The sequence below is a fragment of the Nilaparvata lugens genome, chromosome 3 (assembly GCF_014356525.2).
Source record: "Nilaparvata lugens isolate BPH chromosome 3, ASM1435652v1, whole genome shotgun sequence".
NCBI lineage: Eukaryota > Metazoa > Arthropoda > Insecta > Hemiptera > Delphacidae > Nilaparvata > Nilaparvata lugens.
Window position 1 is genome coordinate 81,860,060 of NC_052506.1, and position 17,287 is coordinate 81,877,346.

General features: G+C 35.0%; 2 protein-coding genes across 4 annotated transcripts in view; both read left to right on the plus strand.

Annotated features, from left to right (window-relative positions):
• LOC120350291 (retinal-specific phospholipid-transporting ATPase ABCA4-like) overlaps positions 1 to 7,270 on the plus strand; it is a 29,174-nt gene extending 21,904 nt beyond the window's left edge. The window contains exons 6-8 of the mRNA XM_039422916.1: positions 1,765 to 1,901; positions 4,322 to 4,630; positions 7,061 to 7,270. Of these exons, the coding sequence (XP_039278850.1) occupies positions 1,765 to 1,901; positions 4,322 to 4,630; positions 7,061 to 7,270 (656 nt within the window). The remainder of the gene's footprint in view (positions 1 to 1,764; positions 1,902 to 4,321; positions 4,631 to 7,060) is intronic.
• A 1,234-nt stretch (positions 7,271 to 8,504) lies between these two features.
• Positions 8,505 to 17,287, plus strand: part of LOC111044570 (ATP-binding cassette sub-family A member 2) — a 149,398-nt gene continuing 140,615 nt past the window's right edge. For all 3 annotated transcript variants that reach the window (XM_039424783.1, XM_039424785.1, XM_039424784.1), the window contains exons 1-3: positions 8,505 to 8,663; positions 10,389 to 10,541; positions 14,304 to 14,478. In XM_039424783.1, coding sequence (XP_039280717.1) covers positions 8,506 to 8,663; positions 10,389 to 10,541; positions 14,304 to 14,478 — 486 coding nt within the window. In that variant the 5' untranslated portion in view covers position 8,505. The remainder of the gene's footprint in view (positions 8,664 to 10,388; positions 10,542 to 14,303; positions 14,479 to 17,287) is intronic.

Consider the following 17,287-nt stretch of genomic DNA (forward strand, 5'->3'; position numbering starts at 1 on the left):
GAACAGAGTAGTGGAGGTGGAGGAAGATAGGAGAAAAGCGTTGCCGATTCTCTGCTTTGCCACTGCCTTCTATAGAGGATAGCTGATACCGGTATATCTGATGTTTTAAATAATCAATTATATTTTATTTGTCAAGAAAATATATTTTTCAATGATTGAATTATAAATTTTCATAAATGAAGAATAACTATTTTGTTATGATGAAGTCCACTTTATAATGGCAGTATTTGATTAGCAATGGTATTTCTATCGTTGTCTATCATTCAATAAAGTGGATAACACTATCTCTTTCTCGCTTTCCTCTGTTGGCAGATCGTCTATAGCAATGTAGAATTAAAAATTAATTAACAAAACATTTTATCTTAATTTATTATAAAAATTACTCATGAAATTATTGGAAAAAATAATTTATGCTTAATAAAATATAATTTATTATTTTAAACAAGAATGAACAGTTAATATTACATAAATAAACCTGTATCAGCTACCGTCTATAGAAGGCATTGACAAAACAGAGGATCGGCAACGTTGATTATAACGTGAACCTCACCCTATTATTCTACATTGTTGAAGAACGATCTGGCAGCATTGCGGGGCTAGAAAATGGTAGCGATATCTGCTTTACCGAATGAACCTCACTATAGTGAGCCCCCTGGGCTGGAGAACTCGCTCAAAATCTGACTGTATTCTATCTTATGAAAGCAGTTTAAAGTCAAGTGTAATAGTTCAAGTAATAGTAATATTGTAAAGTATAAGTACTTAGTTCAAGTAGTAGTAATAGTAACGTATAAGTACTTAGTTCAAGTAATAGTCAAGTAAAGTAGTGTTCAGTTATTACCTGCATCATTGTATGCAATTAATAGGGGTATCCACGATCATATGCTAAAAATCTAAACTGTTTTATGCTAGCCTAACATATCAGCTTGATTTCTGTTAATCACAATAGCGTTCCTAGCGGGAACTTGTGTAACCTATCATTGTAACTTCATTTTTGAATCTTGAAACCATCGAGATGTATTAGATCTTATTTGATATCGATGCTTAAAACTGGAAGAAAGCAAGCTGTTGATTTTTCAACATACTACTCCTATCTCGACTTAACACTGAGTTATCGAATAACAGATCTTGATTCGAGATAGCTGGCTAAGCCAATGATCGTGAATACCCCTGATAATTCACTGTTATTTTATTGTGACAGTACCAGTAACTGGACTGCCATTTTAAAATTCCAAACAAAATGTTCGATGCCTACCATATATTAGCCTATTTACAAGATATCCATTTTTTTAACCAACTTGATTATCAAATCAGTTCCCTACATAAAGGCTGAGTGCTATAGATTTTTTTAACATTATTAATATATTTGAAAGTGCAGAAATAACCATGTTTCGGACCATAACATTTTATCTACACCTGGGAGAAAATTAGTTCAACGTACACCATATTCTTCCACTCTCCCAATCACATTTATGATAAGTGTTTTTGTACAAATAAATATATAATACTAGTAAGTAACCCGTGCTTCGCAAGGGTTCAGTTAAAAACTTGGCAAACTAAACTTGAACTACTAAAATATTGAAGAAAAATAGACCTATAGCCATCCTCGGGTTATTGAGAATATTCGTGCAAAATTTTAAGTTAATCAGTTCAGTAGTTAAGACATGATGATGCGTCATTTGTGAATATCCTTTCCCGTACATTTATAAGCCAGTTCTTTCTTTTATTATATTACATATTATAATATGCGTTTGATTATGTTAACAGGTGAACTGAAGCTGGGTCCCCTGATTAGGAATAGAACCGCCTTCAAAGAAGACCTGGACGAGAGAAATGTGTCTCTTAGTCAGTCTGCCATCGACTCTCTTCTCTCTTCTCGTCTGGCCTTTCATTCTTTGTCACCGGTCAGTTTGTACTCAAACTCTCTCTCTCTTTCTCTCTCTCTCTCTCTCTCTCTCTCTCTCTCATTTTGAAGCTCCTTTGTAATAATATAGATAATGACAATTTATTTAGGCAGTACTCACACATACGCGACTCTCAAGTTGCGAAGAGACTCGATAGTCAGTCTCTTGGTGACGCAGAATTTGTTTTCAATTTATTGATGACACTTGGTCTAATCGATTCCAATGGCCCATATGAATAAAACCACAGCAAATTCTCATGAGCAACAGGTAGAAGCATAAGCATTTGCTCATTTTTATATGAATAAGCTTTACCTTATACTCTTACCTTATGCTCCTGAATTCTGGAGCGAATGCTCACGTGTTTTAAAGATTTTTCATCAGCTGATTCGCCTTTGTGGCCTTACTTTGTTTTTATAGCTCACGTAAGCGCTAAATATGCAAGTTAGGAGACACCGCTTGTGTTTGCGTCGTCTGCTCTGTTTTCTATTTATGAATTGAGTTTTAGGTTAGTTGAGTTTAGAATTTTGAAATAATAGCGTGAAAAAATGTCATCTCTATAATAATCTTTAGCATATCTTATAATATCAATAGCCTTCTTATAATCGTCTACACTCTCATCTTTTTAAATGCCCATTTCCTATTCTGTGATGGTTATCTTTATATCGAATAAGTATCTTTTGTATTTATCCTTTTGCAGGAATAATGGTGATATATATCATGGTTGAATCTAAAAAGAATTCTATAGTTTTCAACTATTGGTTGTGATCGTGTCTGGTATAGTTTCCTCTTACTCACACGAATTAGTTGAGCCATTTTACTATGAGAAAAAGGTGAAAATCTGCTCCAGAGTAGACTCACCTTTTTTGAAGCATTTGCTTCAAAAGTTGAGCAAATGCTCTAGTTTAATCATACAATTTTGAGCAAAAGCTTTTACTTTGCTCAAACTATTTCTTTGATGAGCATGAGCAAAAGGTTTTGCTCACGTTTATTCATAGAAAATGAAGCAAATGCTCCATATTTTAGAAGTATAAGCAAATGCTCAAATTTATTCATATGGCCCATTATCTGCGACTCCGCGAGTCAGAGAGTGACTCGACTAAACTCGACTTGAGTCGTCGGTTAGGAATTGGACATTGGGAAAAAATGGCTCTCATGAGTCATGAGTCGCTCGGTGTCTCGAAGTGCTTGTTGGCGACTTGAGTTGGGAATGAGCATGCGCAGTAGAGAAAAACAGATTATTTTTTATAAAGTGAGGTTAAAAATGGAGCGACGTGAATCTGGCAACTAGAGTAGTGACAATGAGCATGACAAGCGACTCAAGTCGAAAGGTACGAGAGATTGGAATATCTGCGACTGGAGTCGTACGATTTGAGTTGCACTATTGTGAGTAGAGCCCCATTCAGTCACACCTGTGGTCGTAATTAGCAATTTTCTGAGAAATTACACTGATTTAATTGTTATTTCTGATGTGATTCTCCGAAAATTGTGGCCACTGTTGTGGTTCTGAATAATAATGCTCTTAGACTGTTGGAGTAGATAGAGAAAGTCCATCTGCATAAAATAAAATTGACTGGTCTAAGTGATGCATTTTGTTCTGAAACATTAAACGGTTATACCAGAACACCTTCCTTATATGCAATTCTGTTAACTTTATAACGACTTGAAATTGTCTTCACTGTTTTCATTCACCACTGCTGTGTTGGGTTGAAAATATAGTGTGTCCCAAAAATAATATGTTTCCACCCTGATGGAACGTCTAGGAGTGTGAGAGACTCTAACGTGACGAAATTTAGATTTAGGTCTTAGTCACAGCTCTCTGAAGTACCACCCCTGTCAATCATAACGTTTTCTAAAATTGAGCTACTTAACAAACTCAAAAATATCAAAGAAATAAGAGAAAATCATTGAAGTTGAAGTTCTGATCATTTAAAACCCGATCATCTTTTTTGTGACGAATATATTAATAAAACTCTCGAAGAACTCACTCTTGCAAGTTATTCAGTCCTTCATGATTAAGCCCGCCGCAAAGTAGACCCAGGCTAATTCACGAAAAGCAACCCAAGCCGTGGGATGTTTTGTAAACATTGCTAGGCTTTTCCAGACATCTGTGTAATACATGCAATGAATAATCCACTTGTCAGCTGATTGATTATGAATAATTCTATAGCAATGGTTTACAAAACATCCCACGGCGTGGGTTGCTTTTCGTGGATTAGCGTGGGTCTACTTTGCGGCGGGCCTATAACTTGTGATTGCGTTTTCAGGATTAGTTAACAGTGTTTAGAGAGAACAAGTTTAATCTATTCCTGTAATTCAATTCTATTCTCGAATTGAATTGAAATTGAATTGAGAACACCTTCAATCTATTCTTGTAAACTATTTAGTACTCCCATTTTTATAACTTTCGATTGAATTTTCAGGACCAGTTGACATTGTTGAGAGAGAACGCCTCAGTCATTTTGTGTGACGAAACACTGATGCAAGACGTCATAGTTGAACAGCAGCAGAATAATGGCAACAGTAGCGCTCTCTACGGTGAACTTTGCGAACTAAGCACCGACGAAGCTCAAAACTTTGTTGCGGCTGTCATAAGGCACAGCAATTCGGCCACATTGGCTCAACAGGTATTCACTTTTAAATATTTATTCAAGGTTAAGGCATCGAATAAAACTACTTGTAACTTTCTCAACCATTTAAGCCTGATTTTCACTAGTAGAGCTAGTGGTCGAGTAACTGGCATACTAACTCTACCAAGCTAACTCTACTCTACTTACTTGGTCGAGCAACTGTTGTCTAAAGTGTGTTGTCTAGTGAACAGAACTAACCTTAAAATGTCAATACGAAACTCTACTCTACTAGCTCGAGACTGTTTTCATCAGTATAGTAGTGGTAGAGTAGAGTGAGAAGCGGTGGTGGGGGAAGGCAAGTGGTAGAGTACTATCCCACTTTACTCATACTAAAAACTAGTACTCTACCATGAACGTTTTCATTGGGAGAGCTCAAAAGGTAGTTAGTACTTGCCCAAGGAACTCTACCACTTACTAACTATTACTAACTCTACACTTACTTACTTACTTACTAACTCTACTAATGAAAACCAGGCTTTAGGGCGAGACCAGCCAAATGGAGTGCTTCCTGCCCTACCGACTCTGAAAACGTCTGTAAAACGCCCAATATGGTCTCGCCCTTATTCGTTAAAACCAGTTAGGGCGATCTAAGTATGGATCTTCAACCAGTTTAGGTGTTTTTTCAGGCGCCAATCAAATCAATCAAACGTAGAGCTGCCTGCCCTGCCGACTCTGAAACGCTTGAAAAACAGTCTAATATTCCAATTTAAATTTCAATTCTATTGATGTCATGCATTGTACAATAATACAATATTGACACAAATCAAATACATAGTCACATTTACATTGGTACATTACATTGTGTTAAAAATAGGCCTATTAAGATATTAAAATGACAAAAAATAACTCAATTCATTGACAAGATAACAAGAATCACATCATTTTAAAAACCTTTCAATTCAAAAAGTTATCGTAATCTAAAGGTGCGTACAGACTTTCGCGCTGCTCCGCAATCGAACGTCACTCGAGCAGATCGATTGATGATCGACCGGGGAGCAAGAGTGGAACGCGAGAAGAGCTAACATCTCCCGTAACGTTCATGATCGGAGCGATTGCAGAGCGAGTGCGGAGCGTGTTGGAGGCGCGTATATCTGTAAGCACCTTTAAACAAAACTTCTGAGTCAATCTCAGATATAACAGGTGGGAGAGAGTTCAATATTTTCCTGTTCATGTGATCAGGACTACCTTGAAAAAAATAAAAATCTGGTGTGGTACACTCACACAACTTTCCTTGCTCATATTCGAAACTACGATCAGATTTTTGTATATGTGTATATATAATTGTTTTCAGAGTACTTTTTCCTTTGTGTAAATTGTGAAATTCAATGATTTTTTTAGTCGTCATTTTTTTAAAGTCGTCAAAACAGCTGTTCTACAGATGAAATATCTCGACTATGTGTTCTTTTTATGAACTGCTCTACCTACCTACCTCATGCACGAGAAGGAGGTTACAAAGTCCATTTCTCAAGGATGGGGTGGACCCCCCATTAGTTTCCCAGAAAAGAGACTCACGCCAGTTAATAGAGCTGATAAATAACTATACAGAGTATGAATTTGAAAAAAATCGGTCAAGCTATTTTGAAAAAATCGTGAAAAACATGGTTTTTTAGTAATTATCCGCCATTTTTCTCAAGAATATTACGGAGCTCCTGCAATTTTCCAAGGAAAAAACTCATGTCATTCGATAGGACTTATGAATAGCTACCCATGGCTTGAATTTGAAGAAAATCGTTAGAGCCGTTTTCGAGAAAACCGTGAAAAACCTGGTTTTTGGTCATTATCCGCCATTTTTCTCAAGAATATTACGGAGCTCATGGAATTTTCCCAGAAATGAGACTCATGCCAGTTGATAGTGCTTATGAATATCTATCCATGGTATGAATTTGAAGTAAATCGTTAGAGCAGTTTTCGAGAAAACGGTGAAAAACATGGATTTTTAGTCATTATCCGCCATTTTTCTCAAGAATATTACGGAGCTCCTGAAATTTTCCCAGAAATGAGACTTATGCTAGTTGATAGGGCTTATAAATAGCTATCCATGATATAAATTTGAAGAAAATCGTTAGAGCCATTTTCGAGAAAAACGTGAAAAACATGGTTTTTTAGTAATTATCCGCCATCTTGAATTGAATTTTATTGAATTTCTTATTGTCGGGTCCTCATGGTATAGGGACCTTAAGTTTAAAATTTCAAGTCGTTCGGTTAATTAGGAATGGAGTTATCGTGTTCACAGACATACACACACACACATACATACACACACACATACACACACACATACACACACACACACACACACACACACATACACACACACAGACCAATACCCAAAAATCATGTTTTTGGACTCAGGGGACCTTGAAACGTATAGAAAACTTGAAATTGGGATACCTTAATTTTTTTTGGAAAGCAATACTTACCTTACCTATGGTAGTAGGGCAAGGAAAGTAAAAAGACGTTCTATGAGCATCTTGTCTTAGAGCATTCCTAGACCTCGTGTTGTACCCGTGTATATCCGATCCTCTATTCCAGGACGCTCCATGTTCGAGTCCATGTAGTGTAGTCTCGAGTATGTATAGACAGGGAAGGGTCAGAATCCTTGCACTTTGGAACAGTGGCCTCCAAGGGGTTCTGGGAGGTTTCCCCAGCATCATCCTGACCACTCGCTTCTGTGCCTTGAATACTCTGACAATTCCAGTTGATGAGCCCCAGAAGATCAAGCCGTATGTTAGTAGAGGTTGAAAGTATCCATAATAATCCGAGAATACTACTTTCTTGTTCAGACTTGTCGTTAATCTTGATATCGCAAATGTCGCCCTACTAAGTCCACATAGTTCGCAAAGTTCGCAAAGTTCTCGTCCACATGATGATTCTACCTCAAACCAGAGTCAACCCCGATTCCTAGAAAACCACAAGCACTGATTTGCTCTGAATCTAACTTATTTATTTACAATGCAAATGAAACTAATGTAATAACATTGAAAGATAAATTAATAAGGTAGTCCTTGTGCTATTTTTCTTCCAAATTTATAGGTAACAAAGTCCAAGATAAGGTTAGAATTTCACGTGTACAATTTTTATAAAATGTTAGTCCAAAATTAACATTAAAACTATAAATTTTGAATTTAGATGGCTTAAATTGATAAATTAATCAGAAATATTCCACTCAATTACCACTTGTAACGAATAGTATTGAGTTATTAAAGAAAATTTGTAACTATTCAAAAAACACAAACTCGTAAACACTAAAGCACAGCTGATATTTAGTAAATTGAAATTTAGTAAATTAGAGAATTCTGGGCAGTTGGAATTACTAATAGAAAAATCCATAAAACAAGTCTTCTCGACATTGACTTTCAGTTTATTTGCCTTACGCCAATTCTCGATGCTTTCTGTGACGCGCTCTCCCTGCCTCAGCAATTGCTGCAGATCATTCTCAACAATAAGATAATACATGTCTCTCCCTTATTCTTTAAATTTCAATACAGATCTGTTAATAGTGCGTTTGTTCTCTGTTGTAGTAATACGATTTGGCTTGTTTCAACTTCTATAGTGTAAAACTTGATCTTGAAAAAACGACATGCTTACAAAGCAGTAAACTCAGTAACACTACAGACTCAATGACGTGTAGGTTTGTTGAAGGTAGTACATGTGGTATGTGGTGCTTGCTTGCAGAAGCCAGCAAAACTAATTTATGGAAAATGCTATTTACAGGAAGGTTCATTCACATGTGCGCGACTTTTCGATCTCCATGTATAAACACTTGGAGAACTTCGGTCATTTTTAGTTCTGATGGCATAAGTGATCGGAACTATTTCTGTTTTTATAAAAAGGTACTAGTAATTTTCCATAATAATTCAACATTCAAGTAGCCCCCCATTTAAATACTTCATTATCATAAAAAATTTGACTATTTGTTTAAAACATATTTGTGAATGGGTGATTTGAGTGTGTTGGTTTTTGATTGCAGTGATACAATGGCGGTCCTTGAACAGTACCGTAACATCTCTCAGAACTCCCAGAACTCATCTTGGGTGGAAGAGATTGTCGAAATCCTCAACGTGCTGCTGTGCGCCCGAAATTCAACCAAAGAGCAGGAGAAAAACTCACTAGATCCCAGCGGAGAATCGGCCAGGTATTACCATAGAGAAAAGGTAGCATAAGAAGATATCTCATGGTTTGTAGAATTCATTCAAAGATTGGAAGTTTTGTATCAAACTATGATGTTGTGTATCAAGTTGAGAAGATACTGTATCATGTGTGGTGATACTGTATCATTTTGTGGGTGATATTGTATCATGTGTGGAGTATGGTGATACTGTATCATTTTGTTGGTGATAATGTATCATTTATGGTGATACCATAGAGAAAAGATAGCATAAGAAGATATCCCATGGTTTTTAGAATTCATTCAAAGATTGAAAGTTTTGTATCAAATTAATTATGGTGTTGTGAATCAAGTTGAGATGATACTGTATCATGTGTGGTGATACTGTATCATTTTGTGGGTGATATTGTATCATGTGTGGAGTGTGGTGATACTGTATCATTTTGTGGGTGATACTGTATCATTTATGGTGATACCATAGAGAAAAGATAGCATAAGAAGATATCCCATGATTTGTAGAATTCAGTCAAAGTTTGGAAGTTTTTTATCAAATTATGGAGTTGTATATCATGTGTGGTTATACCGTATCATTTGATACTGTATCATGTGTGGTGATACTGTGTCATATTGTGAGTGATACTGTTACTGTATCATTTATGAAGATTAGAGAAAAGATAGCATACGAAGATATCCCATGGTATAGAGCGTTTATGTTCCAAATTTCAGTGTAACTCAAGCCGATAATCCTAGTAGCCTAGCTCTTTACCGTGGATCTATGTGACGCTGGTAGTCTCTCATACTGTTCCGTTATCACACTCTCACCCGGCCTAAACAGTAATAATAGACAGTAGTCGACAGTAATCGGCTTGAGTTAACAAAAATTTGGAACTTTTGTAACTTTAATTTTGGAACATGAACGACCTACACGTTGAGATTTACGTATGCTATCTTTTCCTTATGGTATTAACTACTGTACAAATACTCTTTATTTTTTATTCATTTGTATAACTGAGACTAAATAATTTGAATAACATTGGGAGAGAAGTTCAAATCTTGTGCAATTTTCTCCTACGAATTTAGTTGATATGATATGATACAGTCTATAATCAAAGGCTTTGCATTCAGACTTGGATACTAAGTCAAGTACTCACAATGTTTTTAATACAAGGAATTATGAAAATTCAGTAATACATTAAGTTTGTTTCAGAAAGCTCACATGAGCAACTATTAACAATTTGATTAACAATATTAATTAAAATCTTTAATTTTTATCTAATAAAAATATAAATTTGATTTGATTCTACAAATTTTATGATACAGTTTGTTATAGAAAACTTTACATAAGCCACTCTTACCAGTAAATAAAATTCCCATTTCACCTTACATGGTGGAACACTGTATTGAAAATAACTGAGAAAGTGATAAAAGTCAAATGACTTTATTGTTTAAAATAAATTTCAATCACTTTATTGATAAGTCACCTCAGAAAGTGGATTTGACGTTATAACTCAGTTTTCTCAATAACTGAGAAGGTTACATAGCAACATTACTTATTTATTTATTCAATCATTTAACATAATACAACTTAGGTTTAAGCCCAAAACAGTCCCAATTCTAATTTATACGACAGTCCAAATGTAGCTTGGTTATATGTCACTTTCACATTTTTGAATTATCAATTTTATTAATAGGAACACTTGTAATAAACAATATAAGATAGGAATTATTTTTATCAATTGATTTCTGTTTCAGATTCGATGTACTTAACGAACAAATGAAGAAACGCATTGAAACTAAGTACGAGTATGACCCGTCCGTGTCCAAAGAGTGCAACGGTCTTTTCAAAATGTTCGAAGAGAATCCGATTCTGGCCGGAGTGTGGAAAATCTACAAACCGTTCATCAGGTTATTCATTTTAATTATTCATTCACTCATTCATTCATAGGGTCAAATCTTATATATAATGAAAATCTTACATACAAACGGCCTCCCTCCCGAATTTCGGTAGATAAAATAGTAAATAAAATTTAAAATTGAGGCCTGATGAATAAATTCCATTAAGGATGTGCATAGGCTAAAAATAAAATTCTTCAATGTTGTTTTCCATCACGAACTGCTTATTATTACATCACTTTTTGCTATTAGAAAAAACGACTAGCAATCAGATATTTTACAATAAATGAATTAATCACTCACTGTGACAACGTGATCTTTCGGCAGGTTCGCCATCTTCTTGGTTGTTTCATTTTTTCATTTATTGTAAAATATCTGACTGCTAGTCGTTTTTTCTAATAGCAAAAAGTGCTAAAAATAAACTTTCTACTGCTGATATTCTCCAAAGTTTTTCGATTTGTATATCATCATGCTATCAAAATGAAAAAGTTTTCTCAAGAAAAAATTTTTTTTCCGATCATTACTTTTTGAGATATGAGCGCCTAAAGTACCACAAACAAAATCTTGTTTTTGGGACATTTCAAATTCGGTAAGAGATAAATCCATGAGACTCAGAGGATAGATTCTTCATGGTATTGTTGATCTAGTAAAACAAAAATTTCCTGAACCAACAATTTTGAGAAAGTTATTCAATTTACCAAAAAATGACCAAAAATAACCCAAAAAGTTATTTTTGGTCATTTTAGGTAAATTGAATAACTTTCTCAAAAAAAAAAAATATTTTCAGGAAATTTTTGTTCTACTAGATCAACAATACCATGAAGAATCTATCCTCTGAATCTCATGGATTTATCTCTTACCGAATTTGAAATGTTCTGTCCCAAAAATTTAAACTTTAGGCGCTCATATCTCAAAAAGTAATGATCGGAAAAAAAATGTTTTCCTGAGAAAACATTTTCATTTTGATAGCTTGATGATATACAAATCGAAAAAATTGGAAAATATCAGCAGTAGAAAGTTTATTTTTAGCCTTTGCACAGCCTTAAATATCAATTTTATCCTTAAAAAATAGTTGATTTTTCAAGGAAGTTATTCGCTGTGAACATATTCTGATCTGGTCTTCCTCGGTTGATCATTTGTATTTTATTCTTCAAAATTTATGTCATCGGTAGGAAAATTGATGTCAAAATTCAACCTACAAAGTATAGTGTACAGTAGATAAAAGTTGGTTCGTAATTAGAGTAAAATGTCTTGTGGCTAAGTGAAGACTTATGCTTAACTCACACTTACGCCACTCAAGTAGAGAAGAGACTGTCTCTTCTCGACGCAGTATATGTTTTCAAATGGTGACACTCAGATCAGTCGATTCTAGTCTTCGCAACCTCACGACTGTGAGACTGAGTCGAGCGTCGACTCGACATGTTGGTCGAGCCTCGACTTGAGTTGCATAGTACCGTGAATTTTTAATGAAAGTGAGGTTATGTTCTATGAAAGTGATTCTAGATAATACAATAATAGGAAATAGATAACACAATAATTATTATAAAACTTATTACATGCGCAGTGTAAGTGAGGAATTGGGTGTCATTTGCATGGAACTGAAGTAGTGACAATGAGCAAGAAAATCGTAAGGTTGAGAGACTGGAGTATCCTCGACTGGAGTCGTACGATTCGATTCGAGCTAGTGTGAATTGAGCCTAAGACGCAACTCACACTACCTCGACTCAAAACGTACGACTCCAGTCAAGGATACTACAGTCTCTCGACCTTACGACTTTCTTGCTCATTTTCACTACTTCAATTCCATGCTACTCCATTCTCTAACCTTACTTTATTAAAAATATAAGATCTACTTCGTCACTACTCAGCATTTAACAAATTTTATAATAATTTTTATGAATATATTGTTCTAATTCTTATTATTGTCTCATCTAAAATGATAAGACATCACTTTCATAAAACATAACCTCACTTTCTTTAAAAATGCACGGTAGGCTACTATGCAACAAATGCAACTCAAGTCGAGGCTCGACCAACATGTCGAGTCGACGCTCGACTCAGTTTAACAGTCGTGAGGTCGCGGCGACTATAGTGAGGTCCACGTTATAATGCCAGTGGATAAAGATAGAAGAACAGCTTTGCCTGTTCTCTGCCTTAATTATATCTCTACATTGTCAAAAACATATTTGGAATCGTTGCGGAGCTAGAAAAGGATAGTACTACCTGCTTTGTCGAATGATAGACAAGGATAGCAACATCAAAGTTAATCAAAAACTGTCATTATAACGTGGACCTCACTATAGAATCGACTGGTCTGAGTGTCACTATTTGGAAACACATGCTACGTTGAGAAGAGACTAGAGTCGCAGTGTCTTCTCGACTTGAGTCGCGTGAGTTGAGCCTTAGTTTTCTCTTCTCTCCCAATAATTTTGATAACTATTATTAATGATGAATGATATTATTTGTTAAAATAGAGAATAAATAAAATGATACATATTGTGATACATTTGAAACTGTTGAAACTAAAACATTGATGTAGTAAGGAATACTAGTAGTTGAAATGAATCTCACTATACTGAGATGAGTCTCCTATTGAACTATGAGAGTAATCCAATATTCTTATATTGTCTAATGCTATGGGATGGGAAGGTTAAGAATTGCTTAGATTCTAATGGAGTACATTATTTATCAGATGTTTGATTCCAAAAATTCACCTATTGTAGGCCTACAGTTAGTTGAATGATGTAATATTTATGAATATTGAATTGAAAAGATAAATTATCTTGGAGAATTAGTCACTATTGAAACTTTTCCGTTTCACTGATATACCCTAAACAATTCCTCATGTTTTTTGTATTATTGACCGAGCGAAGTGAGGTCTACGATTCAAGTAGACGGTTTTGCAATTCTCTTTATGTTTATATTTATGTTCCGCATGTACGGCGAATCACGGCAATAGATTTTCATGAAATTTGACAGGTATGTTCCCTCTTTGAATTTCGCCTCAACGAATATATACGGTTTTTTGAAATTTTAATACGAAAGGAAAAGGAGTCTCCTTCGAAAGCCAATATTACCATAAAAATCAAACTATAGAATTATTCATCATAAATCAGCTGTCGAGTTGACTATAAATTGCATGCCATGACGCATGCAATTAATATCTCAATGTAACTTAGTGAAAAATCAGCTGTGGATTATTAATTGCAAGCAATGAGGCATGCAATTGATAACTCGAAGTAGCATAATTATTATTTTCTCCCGATTTTTCTCTGCTTTCAAGTCGGTAAGCTTTTGATGATAGTAGCATAGTTGTTTGAAACATATTTTGTTATCAATAATAATTATTGTCGATACAACAGCTCAAACAACCATTAGCTGTTTACACACAGATATCTCGCCAACACGTCAGGACAGGACATAACTCGCTCTCATAGACAGAATTAGAGGAGGCTATGGTTTTTAACTGCGCGGTCTGCGCGAGGTCTACTGTTTACAGAACTACTAGTTGTATACTAGTGGGTAACCCGTACTCCGCAAGGGTCTAATTAAAAACTTGACAAACTGAAAACTTGCCTTACTGAAATCTTGAAGAATTTGAAATAAGCCTATAACCATCCTCGGTATAAATTAAGAATTTATATGCAAAATTCAAAGTTAATCGGTTCAGTAGTTCAGATGTGATGATGCGTGAATTTCCTATCCCGTACGTGTATAATTCGATTCTTTCCTTTATTATATTATAGATTTATACAATTATTTTTTTTCTTGCAGAGGTAAAATCCTGTACGCACCAGAATCGAATGCAACGTTGCGGGTCATGCAACGGCTCAATGCAACCATCTATTCGATTAAAGAGAGCATCATGCTGGTTAATGAGACTGTACAACTGCTGCCACTAATTAGGATGGCACTGTTGGAGAATAGCATTGGAATGGAGGCTATCAAGGTCAGTAAGACTGTTATAATTGAATAAAACGACTTTCATTTGTCACAACCACCTTAGAGAAAAGATATCACAAGAAGATATCCCTGGGCGTTTATGTTCCATAGACGAACATAGACGATCTATACCATGGTATAGGCCTTTTTACTTTCCTTGCCCTATTACCGTAGGTAAGGAAAGTAGGTAAGTTATTGCTTTCCAAAAAAAATTAAGGTACCCTCATTTCAAGTTTTCTATACGTTTCAAGGTCCCCTGAGTTCAAAAACATGATTTTTGGTATTGGTCTGTGTGTGTGTGTGTGTGTGTGTGTGTGTGTGTGTGTGTGTGTGTGTGTGTGTGTGTGTATGTCTGTGAACACGATAACTCCATTCCTAATTAACCGATTGACTTGAAATTTTAAACTTAAGGTCCTTATACGACGAGGATCCGACAATAAGAAATTCAATAAAATCTAATTCAAGATGGCGGAAAAATGGCGGATAATAACTAAAAAACCATGTTTTTCACGTTTTTCTCGAAAACGGCTCTAACGATTTTCTTCAAATTTATACCATGAATAGCTAGCTATTTATAAGCTCTATCAACTGACATGAGTCTCATTTCTGGGAAAATTGCAGGAGCTCCGTAATATTCTTGAGAAAAATGGCGGATAATGACTAAAAAACCATGTTTTTCACGATTTTCTCAAAAATGACTCGACCGATTTTTTTCAAATTCATACCCTGTATAGTTATTTATCAGCTCTATCAACTGGCATGAGTCTCCTTTCTGGGAAACCAATGGGGGCTCCACCCCATCCTTGAGAAATGGACTTTGTAACCTCCTTCTAGTGCATGAGGTAGGTAGGTAGAGCAGTTTATAAAAAGAACACATAGTCGAGATATTTCATCTGTAGAACAGCTGTTTTGACGACTTTTAAAAAATCATCGAATTTCACAATTTATACAAAGGAAAAAGTACTCTGAAAACAATTATATATACACATATACAGTAGTCTGATCGTAGTTGCAAATATGTTGCCGCCAATCGTCATTATGTTATTCCCCTAAATTATTTTCGTTTAAGAATGAGGCTTACAGTTCAATGAGCAAGGAAAGTTGTGTGAGTGTACCACACCAGATTTTTATCTTTGCAACCACGTACTGCATTCACTAAAAAATTAGAAACTAGTTTAGTTTGTTATACAGTAACTATATTACCCACAGTATGGCCATTGACTGTCAAACCAATAAATTGGATGAGGAAATACAATAAATTTGAAATCTATGTTTCTGCATATTTATCTGGATCAGTGGTTTCGAAAAGGTGGTCCACGAAAGCTGTGGAAGTGGTCCGCGAGGAGCCCGAGGGAAGAGAAATTGATGTTTTAAGCATTATTACTGTTATTTTAATCGACTTTATTATTTTGTATTAAAGTATAATCAATTTTCATTCGAAAATGTTATACCAAACTCATCGGAAGTTCAAAAAATGTTTCCAATCGGTAAAAGTTACTTTAATCGACTTTATTATTTTATATTAAAGTATCAATTTTCCTTCGAAAATGTTATACCAAACTCATCGGAAGTTCAAAAAATGTTTCCAATCGGTAAAAGTGATAAATTCCAAATTTCCAATGCAATAAGATAGGACTAAAAAGTTTGTTTGGAATCTTAATGGCGGATTTGTACCACGTGACAGTCAATGGCCATACTGTGGGTAATATAGTTACTGTAGATTGTTACACCATTTATCAGTTTACTAAAGACAGATCGGTAAAAACCGAAACTAGTTGCTCAAAAAATGTTTCAGTAAGTGATTTTCTATTAATCTCATCTATCGTTAGATGTTGGCTTCATAATTAAGAGTCCCGGACCCGAATCCCGACCCGGGCAAGATCTTTTTCTCGGGCCACTCCCTTGTTTCGGATGGATACGTTAAATCTTCGGTCTCAACTGCCTAAAAAACAGTCGTCAGGTCATGTCAGAGTCCCTGAAATTGATTAGGTGTGTGCTGAAAACTTCTGACACCAGACTTGAGCCAGCAAGGCTACTAGATATTAATGTTATGATCTATTTTTCAAGTAACATACACGTGATTTTGAATTACAGTTGATTCACTTCTTTCATAATATGTCTTAGGACCCCATTACACTTATATTTATAGTGACCAAGTTGGACAAATAAAATTGGATCGTAAATAGAAATTAGAAATGTAAGTACCTTTTTAAAATTTTTCAATCACGACATGTTTCGGCTATTTAATGCCAATCATTTAATAGATTTCTAGTTTTTATTTATATTTGAAAGTAGCCCTAAAGAAAAAAAGACAAAATTGGATCAATATCTCGACTCGCTTGTGTTCTAGTCGAATATTTTTTTATTGGAATTTTGATCTGAGGTTATGTTTGAATTGAAGAGTTGGAGAAAAATGTTAATTATTTTATCTTTCAAAGCTTTTCATAAATTAGGATTGTTTCAAAGGTCATCAGTAAAAGTTCAATAAGATGAATTTCGTTTCAGGTTTTTGTTTTTTGTTCAAAGCCTCTCGCTGATGACATAACATGCATGACGAGCATGTGTGTACAAACATATTCAACATACTTGTCCTGTCGTTAGTGGTCACCATCACAATAAATAAATGCAAGTCAACATCATAATTAGTCAGTATTCGCTCACTAGCAAGTCTAGATCTCGATCCAATAATTATTTGTCCAACTTGGTCACTATGTAGGTGTAATGGACACTTATTTGAATATATGCACTCTAAATTAATAAAAATAATATAAAAATCTTTAAGTACCCTTTATTTTTTATAAACTTTAAAATAGTTC